The sequence below is a fragment of the Syngnathoides biaculeatus genome, chromosome 8 (genome assembly GCF_019802595.1).
Source record: "Syngnathoides biaculeatus isolate LvHL_M chromosome 8, ASM1980259v1, whole genome shotgun sequence".
NCBI classification, from domain to species: domain Eukaryota; kingdom Metazoa; phylum Chordata; class Actinopteri; order Syngnathiformes; family Syngnathidae; genus Syngnathoides; species Syngnathoides biaculeatus.
This window is the reverse complement of record NC_084647.1, coordinates 23766196-23792720: the sequence shown is the minus strand read 5'-3', so window position 1 is coordinate 23792720 and position 26525 is coordinate 23766196. Positions and strand designations below refer to the sequence as shown.

General features: G+C 40.9%; 2 protein-coding genes across 4 annotated transcripts in view; one reads left to right on the top strand and one right to left on the bottom strand.

The window, feature by feature from the left end:
- Nucleotides 1-807: 807 nt before the first annotated feature.
- smc4 (structural maintenance of chromosomes 4) lies at nt 808-22573 on the bottom strand. Of its 3 annotated transcripts, XM_061827265.1 has the most exons (25): nt 22435-22573; nt 21141-21336; nt 20400-20590; nt 19721-19912; nt 18538-18714; nt 16417-16581; nt 15352-15479; nt 15085-15225; nt 14638-14788; nt 12961-13125; nt 9106-9339; nt 8845-9030; nt 8025-8186; nt 7729-7954; nt 7557-7633; nt 6077-6229; nt 5873-5999; nt 5094-5283; nt 4871-5015; nt 3998-4156; nt 3413-3586; nt 3163-3342; nt 1538-1770; nt 1289-1472; nt 808-1211 (listed from the first exon to the last, which is right to left on the bottom strand). In XM_061827265.1, exons 2-25 carry the CDS (start codon nt 21298-21300, stop codon nt 1047-1049), a joined length of 4065 nt encoding a protein of 1354 aa, XP_061683249.1. In that variant the 5' UTR covers nt 21301-21336; nt 22435-22573; the 3' UTR covers nt 808-1046. The 3 variants fall into 3 exon arrangements, with proteins under 3 accessions (XP_061683249.1, XP_061683251.1, XP_061683250.1); XM_061827267.1 differs by lacking the exon at nt 16417-16581; XM_061827266.1 differs by lacking the exon at nt 3998-4156 and having other exon boundaries at nt 22435-22572.
- A 147-nt stretch (nt 22574-22720) lies between these two features.
- The window catches only part of ift80 (intraflagellar transport 80 homolog (Chlamydomonas)), a 63233-nt gene continuing 59428 nt past the window's right edge, over nt 22721-26525 (top strand). The window contains exons 1-3 of the mRNA XM_061827268.1: nt 22721-23210; nt 23373-23445; nt 23604-23822. Of these exons, the coding sequence (XP_061683252.1) occupies nt 23406-23445; nt 23604-23822 (259 nt within the window). The 5' untranslated portion in view covers nt 22721-23210; nt 23373-23405. The remainder of the gene's footprint in view (nt 23211-23372; nt 23446-23603; nt 23823-26525) is intronic.

Here is a 26525-nt window from a genome sequence, read left to right as displayed (position 1 = left end):
TCCCAGGTTCAATCCCGGACCTGCCTGTGTGGAGTTTGCATGTTCTCCCCGTGCCTGTGTGGGTTTCCTCCGACGTCCCAAAAACATGCAAGATGAATTGGACACTCTAAATGGCCCCTAGGTGTGATAACGAGTGCAGCTGTTTGTCGCTATGTGCCCTGTGATTGGCTGGCAACCAGCTCAGGGTGTCTGCCTCCTGCCTGTTGACAGCTGGGATAGGCTCCAGCACTCCCAACAACTCTTGTGAGGATAAGCGGTGAAGAAAGTGGATGGATAGATAGAATGAGCTCAAAGCACTCCTGTGACCCTTGAAAATAGAATGGAATGTTCTGGTCAGAACCCAGACTTCATCATTCTGAATGAGCAGAAGATGTTTTAATGCTTTTTTTGGGGGGGTGGTTGGAGAAGAACATTAGAATAGTCAAGTCACTTGAGATAAAAGCAAGGATCAGCTTCTCCTGGTCTGCTTGACACATGCAATCCTTTACTGTAGATATTCTTCAAATGGTAGAAGGTAGTGTTTGTAATTTATCTGTTCAAAATCTAATTGGACTGTGAGTATAAGCAGGTTTCAGACTTGGCCTTTGGTTTTTAATGAGGGTGAGTCCTTATATTGTATTCACTAATAGTAATCCTTTTTAGATAACATAGCTGTGATAGAATTAGTTCTGAGGAATTTGACCCAAGTAGCATATACAGGCTGAATAGGTGTCCAAAAACAGACCCTTGAGGGACTCCAAAGGTCATTGCCATTTGTTGAGACTGAAGACTTATAAAATACAGTAACACCTTTCTTCCAGGTAGAACCTGACCCAAGGACCAAATGAGAATCCAGTTGGACTATGGCAAAATTTTAAATTTTGTTGTTACTATTCAAAACAAAAACCCAAACACCAGTTTAGGTGCATATCTTTCTTAAATCACCTTTTCATTGATGTAAACCAATATCTGCCCTTCAGATTTGAAAACTTTATTTACCGTGTAACAAAAACAATAGCAGCACTTTAACATAGAATACAGGATAAAGATTGAAGTGAGAGTTCTCCCTAGGCAACGACGGCGTCTTGGTCTTGTAACATAATGGTCTTAGGGTTGATCGCGACGGTCTTGGTGGTGTTGTCCGTCTTGTAGATGCCGATGAGGCGATCGGCGATCTCAAACATGTTGTTTCGTAGAGAGATGATGATGAACTGAGCGTTCTTGGTTTGCTCCTGCAATCAAATGTAAGCGACAGTGTAGCGAATGCGGTACTGAGGTGAGAAGAAATGACGCATCGGTTCATACTCACGTAGATGTACTCGGCGACAATGGAGACATTCTTGAAATCGAGCGCCGCGTCGATCTCGTCCATGAAGTAGAGCGGCGTGGGCTTGTAGTGGTGCAGGGCGAACACCAGAGCCAGGGAACTGAGGGTCTTTTCTCCTCCTGATAGGTTGAAGATCTTTTTCCAGCTCTTCTTAGGAGGTCGAACACTGCACAGACAAAGTTGAGCGTTAGGACAGAGGTGATGAAATCAGTAAAACTATACTGTACGCACCTGAACATAATGCCCTCGGAGAAGGGATCCAGACTGTCCACCAGCTCGAGCTCGGCGTCGCCCCCGAGTGTAAGCATTTGGTAGTTTTCTTTCAGCTTGTTGGTGATCATGTTGAAGCCGCACATGAACTCCGAGAGGCGCTGTTTGCGAAGGTCCGCGTAGCCGCGCTTGAAGTTGTCCCGCTGGGTGTTGATCTCATCCAGCTCGCCCACGCGCTGCAGGTACAGCTCTTCCTGCGTGTGCAGGTGAAAGAAACACACTTCAGTCATGTGTGAAATTTGGTCAACAGAAGATTCCATTTGCTTATCCTTATCCCTTTAGGATCAGACTGTTAATTTAGCACTTGTTGAGTGTCAATCACAGGGAGATTTGTGTATTGAGTGATCCATAACTACACAAACCAAAGGGGATTTGTTACAGCGCTGACACTATTGCAGCTTGCTCCGCTTGCATTTTTGTCTTGCTGATAAACTCATTTTTCATCCTAAAAGAAACCAGAAGCAGCGGCTCCTCTATGCTTTTAAAATGTGTGGGACTTTTCTTATTTTTAGTTGGTCGTAACCATATTTCAACATTTTTTTTTTTTTTTTTATTACTCCCTCACCAAAATGTGAGTGTGGCCTGCTACAAGCACAAGCGTGCTGTAAGCCTCCCTTTTCCATAGAACACTATCACAAACTCCTCCAGAAGATGGCGGTCATGGAGAGAAAAATGAACTGCCTTGAAGGGTTTGTGGAGCTAAATGGAAATTCGGGGAAAAAAAGGAAGGGACCTCGCTGATGTCTCAAAACAATGCAGAGGAGTAGGCTAACAGACAGCCAATCAGTTCCGGAAATAACATTGATTTAGCTTGTAGAAACAGTAAATCAGCCAGGAGAAATGTACTTAAAACGCATGGGACAACAGAGCAACAACAAATTGATGAGGAATCTGGTTGCTCTGCAATCAATATTTCTTCAACCCCAAGGGAACAGCTGTGGACAGTGGCTGCAGCGCAAAAAAAAAAAAAAAAAAAAAAGAAAGAGAGAGAGAGAGAGAGAGAGAGAGAGAGAGAGAGAGAGAGAGAGAGAGGAAAAGGCCATGCAAAACAAATACTCAAATTAATTTGCTCAATTTCTTCAAGACCCTTGAAAGAATGCTCATTTCCCAGAACCGCTGAAAGGTATGAAAATAAATTATACAAGGGGAGGGGAGGGGCGGGGGGGACAGTGCAACCAACCAGTGGGCCACAAACATTAATTGGCGATGGGGCTGTCAATAGTCAAATGCATTTGGAGCGAGAGCACAAGCGCTTTCACCAACGACATGGTGTCCTTAATTTTTTCCTGTTGCTGTAAATCTGTATAATAGGTAAACCTCAATAAACATACAATAAATACATATTCCTTTTTAGTATGGGAAAAAGTTTGAGTCTTTTGTGTGCTAAACATACAACTGCGTGTAAATTGGACTTCCCCATGAGTGTTTATAATTCTGTAAAATCAAGCAAATTAGATGTTGTAGTGCAATGCTTAAAAAAAAAAAAAAAAAAAAAAAAGCACTGTTGTACTAATTCTTCAAGGACCGTACGGGCTTTTCAAAGTGGGGACCCAGTCGACCCGGGAATCTTTGTGCCACACTGGTACCTTCTTCTTGTATTCGGCAATAGCTCCGAGGTTGGGCTTTAATTGAGCACACTTGGTCTCCAAGGTCATTATCTTGTTAATGATGTTGCGGTCGGTAATTTCATCAAGTTGCTCGGCTGTAAGAACAGGAAACTCCTCGTGTGGCATGCCCTCGATGGCGTGCAGAGACAGCTTCGCGGCCTGGGGACGGGTACAATATTACAGCACGACAGCATCAAGAAAGCCGGTCCGTGGTCTCGCCGGTGCCCACCTCCTTCTGCCAGTGTTTTATCTTGTCCTTGTACTCTCCGAGTCTGGCCTCTATCTGCTCCGTGAGTAGCTCTATGTTGAAATACTCCTCCTGAAGGGCTCGTTCCTGCTTCTCCAGGGCCGTGATCTCCTTCACAACTGTCTGATACTTCTCTTGCACCTCGGGCAGCGCAGCCTGACAAGAAGAACAAGAAGATTCATGAAGCAATCGTCCCTCTAGGATCATGTGATTAAACCGAATTGCTGGGGTCTTTCCACTGCATATAAAATTCAGAGATGGCTGCCTTCGGCTCTGAGATTTCTGACATTATTTGCACTGTGTTGGATTTATTTTAAACTGCACTAGCAGTATTAGCCTATGGTGACGGCATATGTATCTTAAAAACCTGAATGAACATTCTTTTCAACTGTAAGTGTGTCACGTAGGGATAGAAAGTTTCCAATAAATTCATGGAAAGTGACAATACAATCCAAATCAAGAAACTTTCCATTGGAATGAACAGAAATTTGCCGGTACAGTATTTTAAATGGAAAGGTCTTACATGCAAGAACCAACATTTTTTTTTTTTTTTTGTCTTAGGCATACCTTCCATGTGAAGTTAGATGGTTCTCCTCGCCCACGTGAGGGGAATACGGCATCTATAGCGGAGTTTGTAATGTTGGAACTAAAGCCTCCTGTGTAAACTGACAGTAGTCGGCGAAAATGACTTGTGAAGAATCTTTCATCACAGGCCTCATCCTGCACCTTTAATTAGATAAAGAAACCACTGCCCCCTAGGAAAAACAACCAATCAGAGACAGAAGGCGTGGCCGACAAAGTGTCACTCATTTAACTTACGCAGCCCTGTTGCCTCTCACTGACCAGTTACCTTGGGCTTCAGGAGCTTTGCTGAAACTATGCTGAAATGTCTGTCATCAGGAAATAAAAATGCTCATTCCTTCTTTCCCAACAACTGGCCATAACTAACATACAGAAGCACAGCATTAAAACATTAGCGCCATGGTGGACGACTGGTTAGCACATCTGCCTGACAATTCTGAGGACCTGGGTTCAAATGCAGCTTCGCATTTGAGTTTGCACAGTATCCGTATGTGGGTTTAATCCAGGTATTGAGTTTCGCCCTACATTCCCAAAACATGCATAATAGGGAAATTGAAGAATCTAAATTGCACATGGGTGTGAATGTGTGTGCAAGTGGTTGTTTGTTTATATGTGCCCTTCAACCAGTTCAGAGTGCACACCGCCTTTTGCTCTGGGATAGCTTCCAGTACAGCTCTGACCCGAGTGAGGATAAGTGGTACAAAAAAAATGGATGGACGATTAAAACCAACCATTTAAGACCAATAATTTACATAATACCACTAACGCATTTCTCTGAGCCAGTGGAGAATGTGCTATGTGGACATTCCCTCCTGAATCTGGGGAAAGAATAACCCTACAAATAGGACATATTCAGACCTCAGCTTCCTGACAAGCTTTCATGATCCCTCCCGCCTCGTCCTCCAGTTTCTTCAATCTCTCTGTGGACTTCGCCAAAGTCTTCTGGTTGTCCTCCAACTCTGCCTGCATGCGAGTAATGCTCTCCTCGCACTTTATAACGTTGCTGCACAGAGATTAGAGAGTGGTCAACGTGAAACTAACGGAGGGTCCGAGGTTTCAGATGCCCAGAGCTGATGCTTACCGGTCTGCAGTCTTGATAACAACCTTGGCTTTCATGATGATGCCGATGCATTCTTCGAGATCTTTGTGGATTCTGTCTACCTTTTCTTGCTGAGTCATCACTTTGTGGCTGTTGATGTCCACGATCAAGTTGTGAAGGCGCTTGACTTCGTTTTCCAACTTTCCGGCTTTATTGGCTGCTGCTTCAAAGTCTGGAAAGCAAAATAGTGACGTTTGCATGTCAGATACAGCATCACAATACCTAAATATGTACAACCTAGAGACATAAAAAGATGCCTAAAAGTATACAGGGCACCCTCAGTTTATCTGTTCTGTTCATCTGGCAGCAGCAATCTGCTTTTGCACATCATTTGAAAAGCTATCACATACCTATGCTAACACAGTATTAAATTCATGTTATAAATGTTTTTTAATGAGAAAAAAAAAAAAACTTTTAGGCCACGAATGATGGAAAAACAGTAAGTAAGGTGAAAAGTGGCCAAACCTTCATATGCCTTTGATTCTTACTCTTTTACAAACTATTTTCTTGTTTACAGAGAACTCGCACACAGGTTGAGACAGAGTCCATCTAAATGGAGTGTGAATATTTTGTCGCCCATGTGCCGTGCGATAGACTGTCGACCAGTCCATAGTGTGCATTGCCTCTTGCCCAAACTCCACGAGAATGGACTCACCTTTATGAGGACAAGTTGAACAGGAAATGTATAGACAGATGGATATTTAGAAGTGAGAAAGTAAAAAGTGAAAACAAAAAAAGTGTTAATTGCAGTACGCTGGCACCTTTCGTGAAGGCTTCCAGGGTCTTCTCCATCTGCTTCTGTTTGGTCTTCTCTGGGACAGTATTCACCACATTGGCCTCCATCTCTTTAATCTTAATCTTTAGCGTACTCTCCCGGTCAAGCAGACTCTAGAAGACATCAAGAGCAACATCCATTGGAGGTTACTCCACACAGTAATATCGCTTAAAATTATTTTGCTACGTACTGTTACGGTGGTGATGTATTTTTCCAGTGTATTTTTCATGTCGCGGAGGTGAGAGCGGAGGTCCTGGACGCTACACTCCAGCTGCAGCTTTCTTTCCTGGCAGCCCTTCAGTTTTGTCACGTTCTCATCCAGCTTGCTCTCGATGCTGTCGAGCTACAGACAGGTCATTAGAATCTAGAACAGACCCTGGCAAATTACATGCACTGCACATGGGCTACAGCCAGCGAATCGAAAGTCTCTGACACTACAGTTTTTTTTATTTTTTTAAAGGTTGAAATAAATATAAAATATGCAGTACTTTTATTTTAAAAGCAGTATTTTTATTTTTTTTAGATAAATAATAAATACTTGGGGTCAACAATACAGAGAATAGAATTGAATAGATTGTGATGAAGATTAGCCGAAGTAAAATTAAACATATGTCCGTGAATGAGAGGGGTGGAGGGGGAAGAGTGAGGCTACAGGAAGAAGAGATAGCACGGGTGGACGACTTCAAATATTTAGGGTCAACAATCCAGAGCAATGGTGAGTGTGGTAAGGAAGTGAAGAAATGGGTCCAAGCGGGGTGGAACAGTTGGTGGATGGTGTCTGGTGTTCTATGCAACAGAAGAGACTCTGCTAGGATGAAGGGCAAAGTTTACAAAACAGTGGTGAGGCCGGCCATGATGTACAGATTAGAGACGGTGGCACTGAAGAAACAGGAAGCAGAACTGGAGGTGGCAGAAATGAAAGTGCTGAGGTTCTCGCTCAGAGTGAGCAGGTTGGATAGGATTAGAAATGAGCTCATTAGAGGGACAGTCAAAGTTGGATGTTTTGAAGACAAAGTTAGAAAGCAGGCTTTGATGGTTTGGGCATGTGCAGAGGCAAGAGTGAGTATGTTGGTAGAAGGGTGCTGAGGATGGAGCTGCCAGGCAAAAGAACGAGAGGAAGACGTAAGAAAATGTTGATGGAGGTTGTGAGTGAGGACGTGAGGACAGTGGATGTTAGAGCAGAAGATGCACAAGATATGCATGGATGAAAAAAAGATGACACGCTGTGGCGACCCCTTGTGGGACAAGCTGAAAGGAAAAGAAGATTTTTATTTTGATGAGCACGTGTTAAATGCAAGTGCAACGACTTATTTTTATTGTTGTGGGATCCAGGACACCAGTCTCTGGCAACCCTGCTCTCCCCCATATCCTCTCCACTCCAAATTTTGATGCATCACACCACTCTGGGGCAACTTATACACAGGACACGACTCCCAGTAGGGAACCTGGCAGTCATAGTGACGGGGGAGGAAAAGATTCTCAGACTCACTTTGACTGAATGACTAAGTATACATCAGAATACCAAGAAACTAGCCCCTTTACATAAAAAAAAAAAAAAAAAAAATTAAAATGCTTGTTTGTCATACGGTCCCATTGGAAAATTATTGTCCACCCACATCCTGGAAGGAATGTTCAGAAATGTGTGATGATTCTTGGTACTTCGTACATACCTCTTCCTGGGAGACCTCTGTGTTCAGAGAGGAGCCAATCCTGCCCTTCATTACTCTCCCTCCTCCAGTCATTGTTCCTGTAGGAACACATTTGGGCCAGTGGGAGGAAGAATGGACATCAGAAACATGAAACACGAGTATAAGTTTGGAAGAGAAAAAGCAGACCACGCACCGGCCACCTCGATGATCTGCCCCTTGAGGGTCACCACTCTCCAGCGCTTGTCTTTCTGGAAGGCCATCCTTGTTGCCTGCTCCATGTCCTGCGCTACCAGGGTGTCCCTGAGGGCGAAGTAGAAGGCCGGACGCAGGCTAGTGTCATTCACTCTCACCAAGTCAAAGAGACGGGGGCTTTCCTCGGGGGTACGGATTGGGTTCATATTATTTTCCCACACTTTCATCTGAGGGGAGAAAGGAGGTCAGACCAATGACCTGAGTGCCAAAAGCAAAAATCAAGCATGAGCCATTTACCTTGTCGAGAACAATGAAGGTGGCCACGCCGATGTTCTGCTCTTTGAGAAATGTGACACATTTTTGAGCTGTGTCGATGGTGTCCACCACAATGTGATCCAGTGCACCGCAACTGGAGGAAATAGCCACGTCGTATTTCTCATCAATGGCCCCAAGGTCTCCCTGCAAAGAAAAACAAAAAAAAAGTAATGCCTAGACAACAGAGCAATTGAAAAGTCTTACAAAACACTACAATGACTCGGGAAATCTGCAGGTTGCAAGAAGCAAAATTGAAGACATTTGGTAAACTTAAGTGCTCAAATGTCATTCACTAAATAAGACCATTGGAGTGGCCGATAGGGGCTCAAACTGAATTCATGAGAACTTGTCAGCATTGTCAAAATATAACTGTGGAGGTCTAACTTTTTTCCCCATTCTCTTGTCACCTCAGATTGAAAGACCTTAAATTTGTGAATCTTTGTATGTATGCAACTGAGGACCAGGCTGAAGGTGTACCCTGCCTCTTTACCCACGTTCAGCTGGAATAGGTTGCAGCACACCCGCAATCCTTATGAGGAAGAATTCTATAGAAAAATAAATGGATGGATAATAAAACTGTCTTGCCATTTTTATGACCCATGAGTGTCAGATTCAAGGATTACATCATTTTGAAGGATTATTAGGGTCATCGTTTTGAAACATTTCTTTTCAAGGACCAGCAGACACCCGGTAAAAGCTGTAACATCATTGTGTCTTCATGGAAGAGACTCACGCACATCTCATCTCAGTGGCTAGACATGAAAACACTACAAAAGTGAAAGGTACAATATTTTCCACTTACTAGCCTTCCATAGATACCAGGAATTCTGCAGCTACTTTTCTGCTGCATGAGAGCATCCAGGACCTTCCCTCGACTGCGATTGGAGGACAGTGAGCTCTTGGCCTCGTCCACTTTCTGCCTCATTTTGCTCACAATGTGACAAGTATCGCTCTCCATCTTTATCAGTTGCTGTAGCTCTTCTTCATCCTGCAGAGAAAAATGGCTGCTCCTCAAGAACTTGCTGGCCCATGGACAGGACACACCTAGTAATTGTTAGTTTACCTTCTTGAGCTCTCTCTCTTTTTGTGGTATGGTAGCTTCCAATTCTTTAATAGCAGTGCGGCGTTCTCGCAGTGTGTCCGATGTGGTCTGAAGGTTCTGTTTGACTGAGTTTAGCTGCGTGACTGCATTGTTGTGCTGGCTCAAGTAGATGTTGAGTTCTGACTGAGCCAGGTCCATTCGAGAGCGTGTCTCGTTCACAGCATCGTTTAGCTTTTGTAGCTCTTTCTCTTTGCCCTGTCAAAAAGAAGGCAAATATGAGTTTCAGAACATTGTTAACCTGTTTAGCAGTAAAAAGCAAAAGAACCCCCCCACCTCAAAAAGACCACACCCCCTCCACACACACACAAAAACACACAAACAAAAAAAAATCATTCTTCACAGGAATTTTGTCATAGTTAGGCCTTGCGATACTTCAGTCACTCACATTTGACGAGCACGATCATGCCCGTGCGCCATTGCACTCGCAAATCTCCACAGCCGAGCACGAAAAATCATGCGCGTAAAATTTGTTCAGAGTAGAAAAAAAAAAAAAAGGTATTGAAAGAGGTCTCTTGTTTTGTGTAGTCTTGACAATCTATGTTTATTTCATAAACAGTAACAAAACAAGCCTGAACCTAAATGATCCGTATTGATACCCATGAACAGGAAATGCAAGTTAACCGTACTGAGCATGTTCGGAAGTGATGCCAAAAGCACATGTTCCGAGCTGCTTCATGTACTGCGAGCGCATTTATGTCGAAAGTAATCAACATAATGAACCATGTCAAAGGAAATTCAGTTACACCAGGGGTGCTCAATGCGTTGATCGCAAGGCAGTTTTGGTTGATCGTGTGACTGCGTCCCCCAAAGACGTTAGACTATCAATGTCATCCCTTGATTCAGGTGAGGCCAATATGTCAAGCACACACACAAAGGCGCGCTCTAACAAGCCGGCTTCCTATCTAAGGCAGTCGCGGCGATTCACGCATGCAACCCCCCCTGTCCATCACGAGAGACTGACTCGTTGAAAAGTAGATCTTGGGGGAGGGGGGGGAATCTGGGCACCCCTGAGTTCTGGGAGATAACATAGGTAATGTTTCTAATACTACTAATAATACTGTATGAGATTGTGATTTACTTTGATTTGATCTAAGTTCTATTGTTAGAATAGTCTGTCCATATCTAAATGCGAATGGTCATTTTCCCCCGTGATACCGCGTTATCTTGAAGTTGAAAACTTTTCCCCTCCTAAAGCTTTAGGAAGATATAATCTACTGCTATCTTTCATCAATGGATTGACAATAGATACTGTCGTAAATTATGCAAGATCATAATATAATGAAATAAAATGGATTATATGAATATTTAGCTTTGAAATTTAATCTCTTTTGACCTCTTTAAAAATGTCTCAGTCTGTGCAGTGTCAAATTATGATTATGGTATTAGGTAACAACTACATACGCTGGTATAACATCTCAGTAAGTTATTTTAAGGTCTTGAGATTCCACCCCTAATCACACCTGCGGGCATGACTGACCACACCCGTAAATTTTTCAAATGTGAGTGACTGATAATTACTATATTTAGATATCCTTCAACAAATAAAATGGACACGGTAGTCTTTGCAAATATAGTAAATTGTCATTGTTGTGATGAGCTAGCACGCGGATCACAGTGATTCGACACAGTTTAATGAGCTAGTGGCTTTGCAGATTTATTAAGCAAAATCTTTCAGCTTGGCGCAAGTATTGTTAAAAGCAGAACGTAATATCACATCTCCTTGTATTGAAACCATTTTTCTTTTTTAGCCCACTCCCCTCCCCACATTTTCATGACAAAAAGCCCACAATGCTCTGTTACAGAGGGTAAGTTGTGTGTGAGTGTTGGGAAGTGCATACACATACCGCGTGTGGCTGTTAGTAACTATACCAGTACTAAAACAAACCAATTATTGTTTCATTTGGCAAAAGTCTTGTATCTTTGAAGTATTACACTTCACTTAGCAAGCTTTAAAATCACTTTTTCATCTGATCCTAAACCCGGAATGACCCCGATTTTTGATCATGTGATGAGATTGGAACATCCCCAGTGCTAAGGATTATTTTAATTAGTTTATATGCATTTAAAGAATATGGGAAGGGCAGGGATGGCACAACACGCAGGCTAGAGGGTGCTATAGCCTCATCAGAAATACTTTTAGCCAAGTCAAACATGAAAGTCTAAAAATAGATCATCCATGCAATTATAAAAGAAAACAGTGCATTGCATGTAGATTATTGTAACAAAATAAAAGTACAATTTGATGTAAATACTTGAGTACAATCAAATATGTCTTTGAGACAACTGACAAGAACAACTTATCCAAGATGTTTGAGCAAACTTAACATTAAATGTACCGCGTTCCTATTCACCTATGGTAATATTTATATGAAAAAACAAAAAGTTCAGTCGCCATTTTGTTGCAATTCAGTATGATGTCTGTTTGAGGGAAAGGGGGTGGGGACTTTCATTTGCATGTGAGGTTAGCCAATAAGCTGTTGCAGCAATGGATCATTTTATGACCAATAAAAACACTTACTCTATTTGCCCAAAAAGTGCATATTAAAAAGAAAGCCCAGTTTTTGGTCCCCCTGAGGGACCAAAAAGAATAGGGGGACAAAAGGGGAGAAAAAAAAAAAAAAAAAAAAAAGAAAGAGCCAGGTCGTGAAGGAGCACCACAGCAGGCCATCACTGTTGCTCTTTTGATGGCTGCATATGGCTCGCAGAGCTCTCATAACGACATACTGTACACGTAATTTTGGTTGTGTAGCCAATGCAAATGAGGCAGAGATTTGCCACAGTTTGCTATGGCATTCGATGTGTGCAGGTTTGTACTTTATCAATTGTGAGAAGCTGAAAGCCATTCACACATGGGGGGTAGGCCAAAACATTCATGCTTGATGCTGCCAATAAAATTTTTTGACAACTTTTGTATAAAGACAAGATAATCAAACGAATAAAAGACATGCCTTTGTCGGCAAGAACTGTTCATCGTAGCATCATGATGGCAAATCAAATTGAATTCCGTTTACAAATAACAGATGGAAGTCTCAATGCCTGCATGAAACTTAATCCAACGACGTATAGAAGACTGAAGTCATCAGCGAAACCATGTAGCACCAGAAGTCGCATTAATGGCAAGAAGTACTTTTGTCATCATTGGTTAGCAACAGCGTAACAATGTTGTTTAAAATAATACAAAAACATATTGTACTTTTTAAGTCTTGGTCTTTCATAAATGCACACATACACTTGTATGTAGCTTTTAAAATGTTGTATGGCTCTTTTGACATTACATTTTAAAATATTAGGCATTTATGGCTCTCTCAGCCTAAAAGGTTCCTGACCCCTGCTTAAAGGGTCATGGGAGTGCTGAACCCTATCCCAGCTATCATTGGACAGGATGCAGTGTACACCATGAACTGGTTGCCAGTCAATCGTACTGCATATAAGAGACAGTCTCACAAACACGCCTAAGTGGAACTTAGCCTTTCCAATTAATGCATGTTTTTGGGATGTAGGAGGAAACCGGAGTGCCAGGAGAAAAAGCACTGAGGCAATGGGAGGACATGCAAACGCCACACAGGCAGGTCCGGGATTTGAACCCCAGGCAGGTCCGGGATTTGAACCCCCGTCCTCAGAACTGGGAGGCCAACTAGTTGTTCCACTGTCCTGACGAAAGTGAAGTCATGAAAATCAATTATTTTCTCAGTCTGCCCCATCTTTGCCACGAATCAGTCAAGCTCCCTTACCCCACAGCATATAAAAGGTTTTCCCTCATTCCTCTGCATATTGCAAATTTTCCACCTAGAGCAGCTGGGTCTCAAACATCCATACCTGTTTGTCTTGTTGCAAGCCTTTGGTCTCTTCTTTCAGGGTCTTCAACACCGCATTGAGTTTTTCTTGCTCTTTCACTTGCTGCTTCTCCAATTCTTCCTGGCGAGCGGTTGCCTCCGAGATGGCCTTTTCTTTGTTGGCGGGTAAAGCACGCACCTCTTCCAACTGAAAGCCGCAACACATTCACAAACACAGCATCAACAACAATTTATCTTCAACAGACGGGATAGGACAAAAAGGTATAAATTAAATGCTCTGTACCCCCTGGTTCAAAGGGGCACTGTGAGATGGGAGTCTTGTGGGGTTAACTGCTGGTGAAAAGTGAAAGTGGTTGTCGGGGAGTGTAACACAAGCCAGCCCATAGTTGACTTATGCGCAGAACACTGCTCCCCTGAGGGGGTCCGCCTGCCCCTGCCCCTCAAATCAACACATCTCCACAGTGCTGCCACTCTATGTGGAGCGGCTATGTATACAATGTGACACTTATCTGAACTGTTTGTTTGTCAGTGTTCAACTTGTGTGCGTCTCCGTGACACGGGAGACATCAATCCACTGGTCTGGCACTTCACAGCCCCCTAGTGGATGCTCTAGGTGAGCTACATTTTTTTTTTGCTGCCTTTAAAATGTGATTTACAGCGTGAAACGTTTTTATGTTGTTTTTACAAGAACTCTGTAGTTTTCCGACTAAGAAAAAAATTAAAGCAAACTCCCACTACATAGATGTAACATGATGGACCGGAGGAGCCATGTAGCAGTTACTTTACACTAAGGTGTCTTATTTTTTGGCATTACTGTAAATGAATCATGACTTTATATTTTTACAGAATGGACCTTTTTGGTTTTCAGCAGTATGAAATAAGTCAAGTGATCTGAAATTAACTTTTATCAAAACATTCTTTTGCAGAAAAAAGGATATTAAGCAGTGCAATTGTTCCATTCTTTGTCTCTTACTTGCATGTGTATTTAATTTCTGAATATTACAATAATTTGTGTTCCCCTGAGCATTTCCTGCTCTGCGGGTACCCATACAGCTTGCTGGATGGAGGACTAATAAATAAATAAATATAGTGCTGTACTGCTGCTTGAATCAAGTGAAAGTCTAATGGTGAATTTGTACTGTAAACAATTTTCTCACCTGCAGTGGATTTGAACATTACCAGTATTCCGTACTGTTTTTCAACCTAGTACTTAAACGGTATTCTTATCAGTAGTTTAGATTTTTGGAAAATGGAGTGGCCTCTGCAATAGGACTGTATGGCACGCCAGACATTTTTTTTATATAGTACTATGAATCATATTGTAAAATGACTGCACAGCACATGGGGACGGGAGGGACCCAGCCATGCCTTGCATGTGCAGCGCTGGATTGGTGGGAGAGGGTTCACCTCTAAGAAAGTAGTCAATCTAATATCTTAATTTAAATATTTTATTGCAAATTAGATCAGAGGTAAAAATGGGCAACATAACATTCATACAAACTAAATCAAAAATAAATAAATAAATGGAAGTACTTTTCCCAATACCGTTTTTATAACTGCGAATCGGTACTGTGGTCTTTATTTAGTCTCGGGGCCGGTAACCATCCTTAATCCTCAATTAAAAAAAAAAAAAAAGCATACCAGCTCCAATGACTTTATCTCAAACTGGATAAAGACAAAATTTAAAAAGTCTACACACCTTCTTTTTTTCCTTTTCCAGCTGCTTCTGCAAATTGGTGTTGGTGCTCTTTAAGTTTCTGATTTTCTCTCGCTCGTCAACATCCTCCAAGTCCAGCTGGGTGAATTTCTCCTTCTGGGTCTCCATGTACTTGGTAATCTTGTCCCGTTTTCTGGTTAAGTAACATTGTTTAAGCTGGGCCAAATGCCAGTAATTTTTTTTTTTTTTTTTTTAAATATACAATTTAAGAGGAAATAGTTACAAGAACAAATCTACTGGATTGGGGTAACACCATATTAAGGGTGAGAAATATTTTCAGATTTTATAGACGAGGTACATTAAATTCAACTAACATAACCATAGTTTTCTTTCCCTCAAGCACAAGCAAAGACAGTAAGACTGAAATTAGGAAAACGCAAAGCAAAACAGACTTATTTATAGGAGAAAGAAAGGAGAAAAATGTCTTACTTCTCAACATTTTTTAGCTCTTGATTCATTTTTTCAATCTCTTCCGATATCCTAGCTTTTTTCTCAGTGAGTTCCTTGCTGTCCTCCAGGATCTTCTGCTTCTCCTGCTCTTTACCTGCCACGCACTTTTGCAGATTGTGACTTACAGAAAGGAAGATGTCAGGGGGACAAATTAATATGGAGAAGTTAAACTAAATGCCAAGTTATATTTTGCTTATACTGGATCATGTGATTTGAACACTAACACAGTACAGTAAGTGTACTTACATAGAATATTGACAGAGGCAACTCTTGTGTTTGAAGATGTCATTTTCCAGAGTTAGAAACTCCACAGCTTTGTTCTTTTCTCCCTCGAGAGCATTCTTCTCCTTCTCCACAAGCTTGACTCGATTGAGCTAGGAGAGCAGGTTTGATCATTTAGTATCAACCACAAATCACATGCACTAGCAGCATATGTACCCCCCAAAAATAAATAAATGAAAATTAAAAATAAGCCAGTTTTAAATTCATTTCCTTCCCAGTGGAATAGTACAATACTGAATGAATTAAATCAGACTCACTGTCAGCCTTATAAAACTGAATTAACTCTGTGGGCATTTTTAAAATGGTATTTTAACAGTCATACTATTATAAGAAAAAAAAATATAATAAAAGGTAGAAGTACTCACTCTTTGGAGATGAATATACACATACTGTTGGCAGAGTGATCGTCACATTGTGCCATTATGTAGGAAATAGTTGCAAGAAGTGCTACTTGGTAAAACATATGAAATTGATATTCAATTTATCTTATTGGTCATATTTTAATGAACAGGCACAGCCTTTTCTATAAAGTAACTTTACATTTTTAGTTCTATGATTATCATTACATCTGCCCTCTTGGTCACCACCACTTACACCTAGTGGCAACACACACACGTGCGCACACACACACACACCACACCACCCCAAAAAAAAATACAAAAAAAAAAAACCTAAAAAACAAACAAAAACAATAGTTATTTAATTTCTTTAGTGTCATGCTTTGAACTTCTAGTTTTGGTTAACATTTGAGGCATTTAAGTATTTCCCCGCCAGTTTTTACCCCATTTGGTGAACTCTGACCTGTTCAACCTTTGAGGCATTCAACTTTGGAAGTTCAACTGTATTTCAGATTTTGTATTTTTAAATTATCTGTTATTATTCTGCCGCTGCAATTATGGATTACATGAAACAGAAATGAATAAAATCAGATCATAGCTCATTTGTGACATATGCTATGCACCCCCCCCAAAAAAAAAAAAAAAACTTGAAAAAGCCGAAAAACAGGAATAATGAGTGAAGATAAATCACCTTCTCCCCCCTCTGTTCATTAAGCAATTCAATTCTGTGGGATAGGATTTGGATGGGCTCCTTCAGGCGACAGGACCCGATAATGTCCTCCATGTACTCCAGCATTCCCTCGTCATGCTCTGTCTGACCTTTGGGCTTCATCATGGCAATTTGCTCCACCTCACCCTGAGCCCCAACAACAACAAAAAACATGTGACAAGGTAGCTCCAGTTGAAATAAATATAAATAAAATAAAATGGAAACAAATCTAAACATTTTTGGGAAATATGTAATACTGCAGTTGTTTGACTTTGAAACTCAGCTTGTGCTGAGTAATGTCATGCATAGTGTGATCGCGACATTTACGATATCATCACCCCCCCTATTGGACAAAGGAGACTTATCTCTCTCATCTTTTATCAGCATAGAGCTGTGTGACTGGAGCGACGGTGTATTAATCAGTTTGCGTTTCGTGTACAGTTTATTTAACACACTGTACAATTAATTATATGTCTTGTATTTACTTTTATTTTGGGTTGAAGTCTGCTGTTTTCATAAAATGAGAATCTGTTCTGAACTGCTTTACCTGGATAAATGTTGAATAAATAAATAAATAGTTACTCAGTCACACACAAATGCTTACTAACACTTATGCATGGGGGGGGGCAAAATGCATTTTTCCACCATTTAGTGAAAGTAAGAGCAACTACCTTTTGTACACTTGGCTAAATAAATTGTTGAACAAATACAAAATAAGAATTAACTTTTTTTTTTTTTTGGGGGGGGGGGGCTCTTATCTAATAAAGTGAAAATTAATTGTTCTCTTCAAGCTCCTCCAAACCATACCGGGGACATTATTTTTCCTCATCTAAAAGGATGTCCGATTAGAAATTAAATTGTAGTGATTTGATAAAGGACAGCCTTGGGTAAGATCCCTTTCAAGCTAAACAATCCATTTGAGATGTAAAGATCCAATGGGTTTCTTTTGTGTAAAAGGGGGAAAAGTCTGCTCACGTATTACTTTTATGTATAAAAGTAAAAGAGAAGGCAGCAGGAGAGAAAAATCCCCTATGTCATCCTGCTCTGACCAGTGCACTAAATAGACAGCTTCCCCTTTGCCAGAGGCCTGGAAAAGTGACCTTGGAGAACAAGCCTAATCCTCTTCCCATAGCCATGTAGCTATGTCACAGACTGAGCTGAAAATCTAACATCCAAGGACAGCAAGAGTCATCATGAATACACACAGACACACACACACACACACACACACACACACCACACACACACACACACACACACACTTGTAAGAAACCAGCAAACCACAGTGATTAGTAAGAAAAGTTCACCAGAAACAATCGCACTACGTAAAACAATTACAATTGCAGCAACAACACACTGAAATCACTCATTTGGTGTTACTGTGACATGAGCCATCACCCCATGAGCTTCAAGTTAATCAGTAATAATGTTCAGGACACACATGTAACACAATCACAGCAGAAAAAGTGCAGCCAGCAAACTGCTTGAAACTCAGTTCAACTATGCTCAGTTAAAAAAAATGAAAAATAAAATAAAGAAATCAAAAACTAGAAAAATATAGGATAAAACATACAGTGCAAGGAATTAAATTGAGAGAAATTCAAGCAAAAAAATAATTAATTATGGATGGTGTTTGACCCAGCCACACTGAAGCAGCACTGCCAATATTGGGGTTCATCTATCACGCCAATATTTACGTGCTGCTAAAGTGTGACAGGTACAGGATGTGAAATCTGACTGCCCCCTTATTAACCAATTTATCCAAACACTCCCTCGGAACAAACAAAAGGGCTGTTTAAAATCTTCAAATGGATTAAAAACGCATTTCCTTAAAATCCTGAAGCAGCAAATAATGGTTTGAACCTTATGCACGTTGTATCAAACCATGATGCGCTGCTATAGCACTCTAAGAGCTCTCAGTTGAGATAACCTTTGTGACAGCAACAGGTCCATTCCACAGGCAAAAACACCAGTGAAACATTTAACTGGATAATTGGTCAGAGAAAGACATCCCACACAGAATTTGATGTCATAGAAAGGACAAAAAGAGGAAAAAAAAAAAAAAAAAGCAAGATTACATCAGATAAACTAACGACAAGTTACCTGTAGGATAAGAAATCTGTTGTGGTCCAAGTCGATGCCGTGGCTTCGAAGCAAAGTGCCCACTTCTTTGAATCGAGCTTTGCTACCATTGATGTAGTATGATGAGGAATCGTCTTTGTTGGCGCTCCTAGAAACATAGAACTTGCTGTTGGGGATGACTTCGTAGTCATCTCCTTCCTGACTCACAGAGAGGGGGAGGGGCGGAAGATAGCAGTTTAGGGCACAACAGCTCAGGAGAGAAGCAGGCAGCTCCACACATCAACTATTTCTTATGAGACTCAAATATATATATATAAAATAATAAATATATTCACTTACACTAAAAACAACTCACAAAAAGTGTGTGCACAAAGGTCATATCAGATCTGAAGCAGATAGACTCGAGTGTAATTAATCTAAAATCACTAATAGAACATGAACAATAATTATGGCCCTAGAACAATAGACAAACTATTGAGAAAGCTGATATATAGTTTAAGTATACTCAAGTTAACTTTAGAGCAAACTGCATTAAACTGTGTACACCACTTGTTAAAAAAAAAAAACTCAGAAAGAGGAAGTGATCAGACGTGTAGTTTCAAGGATTAAGCTATAAAACAATTCTTACATAGTAATTCAATCACCCACCCGATTAAACAATTTTATTCCACTTAAAAGTGAAGAAATAAAAATGTGCTACAAGCGGGGGGAAATCAAAACTATAGAAAATAAATCCTACACCTCATCCAATTCTTAAAACTGTTTTCAGTTTTATAGCTATTTGTCTCGTGAACTGTAATCACTTTTTATTTAAAAAGCTACCTTGGTGATAAATACCTGTGCCATCAATTAAATAGCCTAATTACAAGAAGGTCAATCATCCCCAAAAATATTTTGAAATAACAGAAAGGCTGTGGCACCATATGAATGGTGTTTGACTGTGTGTGGGTGTGAAATGTCACTTCCCTGACTGATATGTCTGTGTTCAGTCATTTTTGTACTAAGACTCTGGCAATATTAATTTAATGAAACAAAGTGAAAGAAATTACTTTTAAAATTCAGTGGAAAAAAAAACCCACAGAAAATATCTCAACCCAATTTCTCCCCTAGGAACTCCATATTGTAGAATTTCAGTGAATGCATGAGTGTACTGTGACAGCAAAAGAGCAAAGGGATATAAATATATTTTAATATATATTCATACCTTATCAATAATTTTTTGAAAATGCACCTCCACAGTACAGCTTTGCACATCATTGTGCTGATCAGATCTGTGGATAAGCACTGATAGCTTTTTTGATCGGATCTTTTGAGCTCTGTATCCAAACACAAATAGCATGGAGTCGATCACATTGGATTTGCCACTTCCATTCGGACCAATGATGCAAGAAAAGCGCTGCAGGGACAGAAAGGGTTAAAATATACGTAAAGAAATTATTCAAGTAAAATAGGAGGCACTGTCAATACATTTTTTTTAACATTTGCACAGTCCACACAACAAAATGGCCATGAGTGTGTATTGTGTGGATGTGTGTGTAGTCAGGATTTTTTCCCCCCTCCAGATATATTGCTAAAATCTGTTGAAAACAGGGAAAAAGAACTATTTGGGTGACAAAAAAAAATGAAGACAGAATAACTTTAGAGATGATAAAATTAAAAGCAAGATTTGTAGTGTACAACCCCAGTTTAAAAAAATGCTTTGGAAAAAGGACAGAAAAAATGATGTAGAACTTAACTTACAACTTTTATATCCACCATTACACACTAAAGTTTGCGTTGTAAAAGACACAAAGACTCAAAATGTGAACAGAACGTGAACAACAAACCCCCATGTGTAATGCACGGCTTAACCAAAAGTGTGGCTGCGATTTTTTGGGTCGTACCTTGTGGAAGGGCCCCAGAATCTGCTCCCCTGCATACGACTTGAAGTTGCGAATGACTAAATGAGTTATCATGAGGCGAGGAGCGCCCGGCTCATTGGTCATGGCTGGGGGCGGGGGTGGAGGGATGCTATCAAGAATCTCCTCCAAAGTGCGACTATCAACCGCCTCGGCAGCCTCCGCGACAGGCGGATCTGTGGCACAGGCAAAAATAAATAGATAAATAGAGTGCAACTTTGGTCCCCCCCCCCCCAAAAAAAAATGTGTATGCGAGAGCACTTTCAGGTGGGGGAGGGGTGAAGGATCACAAACAAAACAAGTTAGAAAGACTTCACTTTTTTTTTTTTCGTGTCAGAGTGGCTCATAATCGGGGAGGCTGCGGGTATACTCTTTTTGTTTCTATAAGGTACCATCACAACACAGAAAAGCCGCGCAACGACCTGCCCGAACAAGCTGCGACTGTCGCATCCATAAACATTATTGACAGAGTGACATTCACGTGCCCCTTACATGATCAACCACCAGTGCTTCATATTCAAATAAATATACAACCAGTCAACGTGGAACAGTCCACGCCTCAATTTGACATTTATTGATTACCTCCGCACAAAAAGGACAAAAGTAGCCATTCGAAAAACTAGTGTAGACGCCACCAAGTAAACAACTTTTTTTTTTTTTTTTTTTAGATTGAGACACGCATACACACAAGAAGATGTTATTTAAAAGCAAATCTTTTTTGCTTACCAGTCTTCGGCGGCGGTGCCTGCTCTCCTTGGCCATTGGCGCGGGTTCCTCGTAGGGTTACGTCCAGCTCGTCCTCCGAATCATCCTGAGGCTGCGACCCCTTTCCTCCTGACTTGGAGGAGGCGGCGGCAGTGGAGCGCTTTGCAGTTTTAGATGGCATGATTTGAAGTCTGAAGGAGGGGGGTTGGTGGAGTTACTGGTTTAGAAAAAAAAAAAAAAAACGGGAGGTATATCGGTGAGTGGAGCTGGAGCCTGTCAATCATGTTTTTTTAGTCTTGTCATGGCTAACAGTCATTTTGGAAATCTCTCTAAACGAAATCGGTCACGAAACGTAGCCTAATGTAATTAACTATTTATATCCATACATAAAAAAACAGTATAGTTTTAAGAATCGCAGCGCTACAAGTGCAAACTAGAAGAAGCATTTTTAATGGAAACAGCAATATTTCAAGAAGCATCTTAGATGAAGACCACTATTTACGCATTTCAGTTCTATCCGACTCTCAAAAGCCCCCCAAAAATTAACCGTAGGCGACTCATTCGTTACAATGTAAAATGTAAACTTAATCGAAGGGTAAACTAGTTACATTATAATTATCTTTAATGAGACGTAACCTGGTTAAACAAGCAAGCCTGGCAACAGTTACTTGACCTCCCGTGGAAACTACGTTTCTCGAAATGGAATACTTTTTTGCCACGTAAGTATTTTGTCACGTCACTACTGTTACTGTTTACTACCTCGGCGTATGTAAAGTTAGCTAACCGGCTAACTTTGAGCGAGTGAATGAGAAAGAGTCGTGACGATGGTTTTGGAGAAGAGATGAAAAATGTTTTATACTAAACACAACTCAAATCGACTGAAAAGCTGCATTACGCAGTTAATTATGGTTTTCGCAAACAGAGTCGACGTATCTTATATTTGAGTATATACACCAACATTAGACATCCTGGGATCTGCCGTGCTGCTTTTAGGATGAGAAGTTTAAGGTCTTAAAAAAACTGCCATCTGAGCATTAACGCGTCGACTTACAAAAGCGGTCTCGGTTTACATTACGCATTTCAGCTCCCGATAATAGTTAGTAAAAGTGTTGTCAGACGGGAAAATAATCCGCTTTTCAAATGATGCATTTCAGCAAATAGACGGAACCCGACCACTAAGTAATTTTTCGCGGGCTTCTTCGTGTATCTTCCGCAAAATCCTCCACAAAAGTCGCTTCCCCGGTCCAAATTGCAGTTGGGAAAATTGTCGGCGAATCCAAAATGTGTAAAAAATATTCAAGAAAAATCAGCTCACTGTCATATCGAGCGTCTCATCGACTCAGAGAACTCCAACTTGTAAATGGCGCCTAAACTGAGCTGTCGAAGCACATTCGTTATATACTGACGCAAGGCACCATGGACCGTTCAAAGGGCAAAAAAAAAAAAAAAAAAAATTCAAAAAAGGGGACGCAGCCAACTCTGCCTTGTACTCCCTCCGCAAACCAAATCCATTTGCCCAGAAAGTTCCAGACGTGCCCGCAGTTTTAAACATTCAATTTTACATCAATATATTTTATTGAACCTTTTACGTCCGATGTAATGTTGCTTCGTATACATTTGAAATCCTCGCTCGGTTAGGTTAGTAAAGCGTCAAGAGTTTTGTCATTTTTTTTTAACCTAAAATGCTTAAAATGTATTTTATTTTGTGATAATGTTTTGTAAAACAATGGTCTAAATGCGTGTCTTTCAGATAAATTGTCCGATACTATTACTATTTCAAAATACTCGTTTTAACGGAATACGGAAGTGACTGAACTCTCGCGATGTCTCAGCCGCGGCCGTTTGAAGCGGCGAGCCAGATTAATGGCTACCAGCAGCTAGCTCTGATCGCAACCGTTTCGTCTTGATTGCGGAAATATTTTTTTTTCCTGGAATACAATGACTCGGGGATTGACTGCTGCCCAGCCGTGACATTTTTAACCTATAGAACGATGGGCATTTTAAACGGGAGACTCAGTTGAGGTAACGTTAGGTCACGTCATAGCCGAGGCACTGCCAACAGAAGAGGATTCATATTCGCAACAGAGTCAGGTAACGTAGCAACTACCCCGGTGTCGTCCACTGTCAACACTGCAAATGCACGCCAGCGGCTACCTCACTCTTTCCTCCTACTATATTACATTTTCTTATGATAAACACATTTTTGTGCGATGGTCCTGGGACCGCTAACTTTCTGTCTGTTCCCTTGTATAGTTTCACAAGGAATTAACGACAACAACGCCTACGATGCGATTGAAAACATCGCTACTGAAGGAACCTAAACATATCCTTTATATAAGTGTGGTTCGCATCAATGTTGTTGATCATGTGTAAACAACGATGAAACGATCCTCTTTGCATAAGTAATCCACTACTGGATTTCCCACGAGAATTCCATCTAATACAAATGTCATTTGACCATTTTTCTTAATAGTAGTTCACATAGGGAACTCGTGAGCTGCATTGGCTGGACCACGCCGGATGAGTTGTATTCCTGCAGTGAGGACCACCAGATCCTCAGGTGGAACCTTCTGACCAGCGAGACCAGTCTGCTGGTCAAATTGCCAGAGGACTTCTACCCCATTGACTTGCATTGGTTTCCCAAGACCATCGGTGGCAAGAAGCAGACGCCGGCTGAGGTTTTTGTGCTAACCAGTACTGATGGTAAGTTTTTTGATTCACATTGTCCACATATTTTCAACTGTGTAGCACTCGTACTGAAGGTCACACATTTGTTGGAATCTATCCAAGTTGTTTTGGGGGCGACAGCCGGTCCACACCTTTGATAGGTCATCAACTAATCAGAACCCCCCCCCCCAAAAAAAAAACTTTCCCACTGAAAATGTACTGCCACGTTTGTAATAATTAATGAACCTAACATCCATGTTTTTCTAATGTGGGAGAAATACCTACGCAAGCATGTGGAGAACAAACAACTCCACACAGAAAAGCTGGAGCTGAGATTCAAACTTCGAACCTCAGTGCTACAAGGCAGACATGCTCATCACCGTGGAGCCTATTCATATTTTAGCTCACTTAATTTATTTATACTGGTTGTCAATAACTGGTACACATTTTTAAAAACTGTTTTCCTGTTTGCCTCAAGTGTTTTTCCACTCATTTTTGTTTCTAATTTAATATCGATGCTTGTGTCATCCCTGATCATAATGCGTAATTAGAGTGTTTCACTGCATGTTTCCATAGTTGTATCATGACTTATAAATTAACTTTTTTCCACTCTGCACACAAATTGGCTTTTTGGTAGCTCCTTGATGCTGAAAACTCACATTCATCATAAAAATGTAATTCTGTATACATTTTATATAAACAGTCATTTCATGAAAACAGAAATGCTTTCAAAGAAAATTAAATGTCTGCTTTCCTGATACTCAATAAGAAAAAAAGCTAATAACATTTGACCGATTAATGAAAAACGTACCTAGTTTTAGCCAAGAATCTACAGGGTTTGTGGTTGAATGCCCATCTATTTTTTCATACCACTTATCCTCATGAGGGTCAGCGATGTTCTGGACTTTATTTCTGGTAGGAGTGGTACACCCTTGAGCTATCACTGGGCACATAGAGATTAACAGCCATTGAAATAGTCGGGCAGATTAAGAATTAACAACCATTTACACTCAAATTCACACCTGTGGCTAATTTAGTATAAGATTAATTTAAGAAGCATTTTATTTTAATATGGGAGCCTTAGAGAAAGTTGGGATACCAGGAGAGAGCCCACGCAAGCACAAGAGAATTTGCAACTGAATCGGAGGCCCTGGGCTGAGATTCAAACCCAGGATGCCTCTCTTGTGAGGGAAATGTGCTAATAATGTTGAGAATGTCCCATGTTTTTATTTTGCTTTCAGAGCTAATTCTGTGTTGACTCACACTGTAAAAAGGACTTAACAAATGCTGCCTGTCTTCAGCCTGCATTAGAAACAAACACACAAAATGTGGATGTACTATTATGTCAGGCAACATGTGGTCAGAATACTAATAACAGTGTAGGGTTGCATAAGCACAGCCCCCAAACTGAGGCAGCAATTTTCTCTGGCAGACCAGCAAGCCATGAAAACTCAGCTTTTATTCACAGTTGAAGCTTTCGTTTTTCTGTCCGTCTTTGTTACACTCTTTTATTTTGAAGCTATTCAAGATCATAAGTTGTTTTAATATATATAGTATAGTCCTTTATTTGGGATTACCCTCAATTTAAATAAATAAATAGTATAATTAAATAAAAAAAATAAAAAATAGTATAGTAGTAAATAGTCATTACTGTCCACACTTTTAAAATTTAATGTGTATTTCTGAAGCAGAGAAACTAATATTTCAGTAGAGCTTCCAGAAACAGTTAAATGTACTGTCTACGGTATACTGTATCCATAAGAAGAATAAGATGTGAACAAAATGGACTGCTTTTCAATATCCATCCATCCATTTTCTGTACTGTATTTTCTGGAGCCTCTCTCCGCTATGTTCGGGTGGCAGGTGGGGTACACCCTGAATAGGTCCCCAGCCAATCGTAGGGTACATTAAAACAAACAATGTTTGCACTCCAATTCTCACACATTGGCAATTTAGAGTCTTCATGTTACCTACCATGCATGTTTATGGGATGTGGAAGGAAACTTGAGTGCCTGGAGAAAACCCACACAGGCACGGGGATCAAATGCAAACTCCACACAACCGTGGATTTTAATTTGAACCCCGGTCCTCAGAATTGTGAGGCAGGTGTGCTAATCAGTTATCCACTGCATTTCAATTTCCTCACACAAGAACACGTTCCCTGGTTCAACCATCACAAACCCTCTAATTCTCCTTAGATAAAGCAAATTAAAAAAAACAATTGCTTCTGCTTTAGAACAGGGGTTTCAAAGTCAATTTACCTCAGGGCCGCTGGAGGCAGCTTCCAGCAGAGGCTGGGCCGCAGCCTCGGCACACACTCACAACCAATTTCAATTAGAAATTTACAGGAAAATTCAATCTTCTCAAACATCCACCCATTTTCTTTGCCGCTTATCCTCACAAGGGTCACGGGAGTGCTGGAAGCTATCCCAGCTGTCAATGGGCAGGAGGCGGGGTCCACCCTGAACTGGTTGCCAGGCAATCACAGGGCACATGGAGACAAACACCTGCATTCACAATCACACCTCGGGGCAATTTAGAGTGTCCAGTTAATGTTGCATGCTTTGGGGATATGGGAGGAAACCCACACAGTCGCAGAGAGAACATGCAAACTACACATGGGGAGGGCTGGGATTGAACCTGGGTCCTCAGAACTGTGAGGCCAACACTTTCCAGTTGCGCCACCGTGCCGCCTTTCTCAAACATCATTTAAAAAAAAAAAAAAAAAAAAAGTTAAAC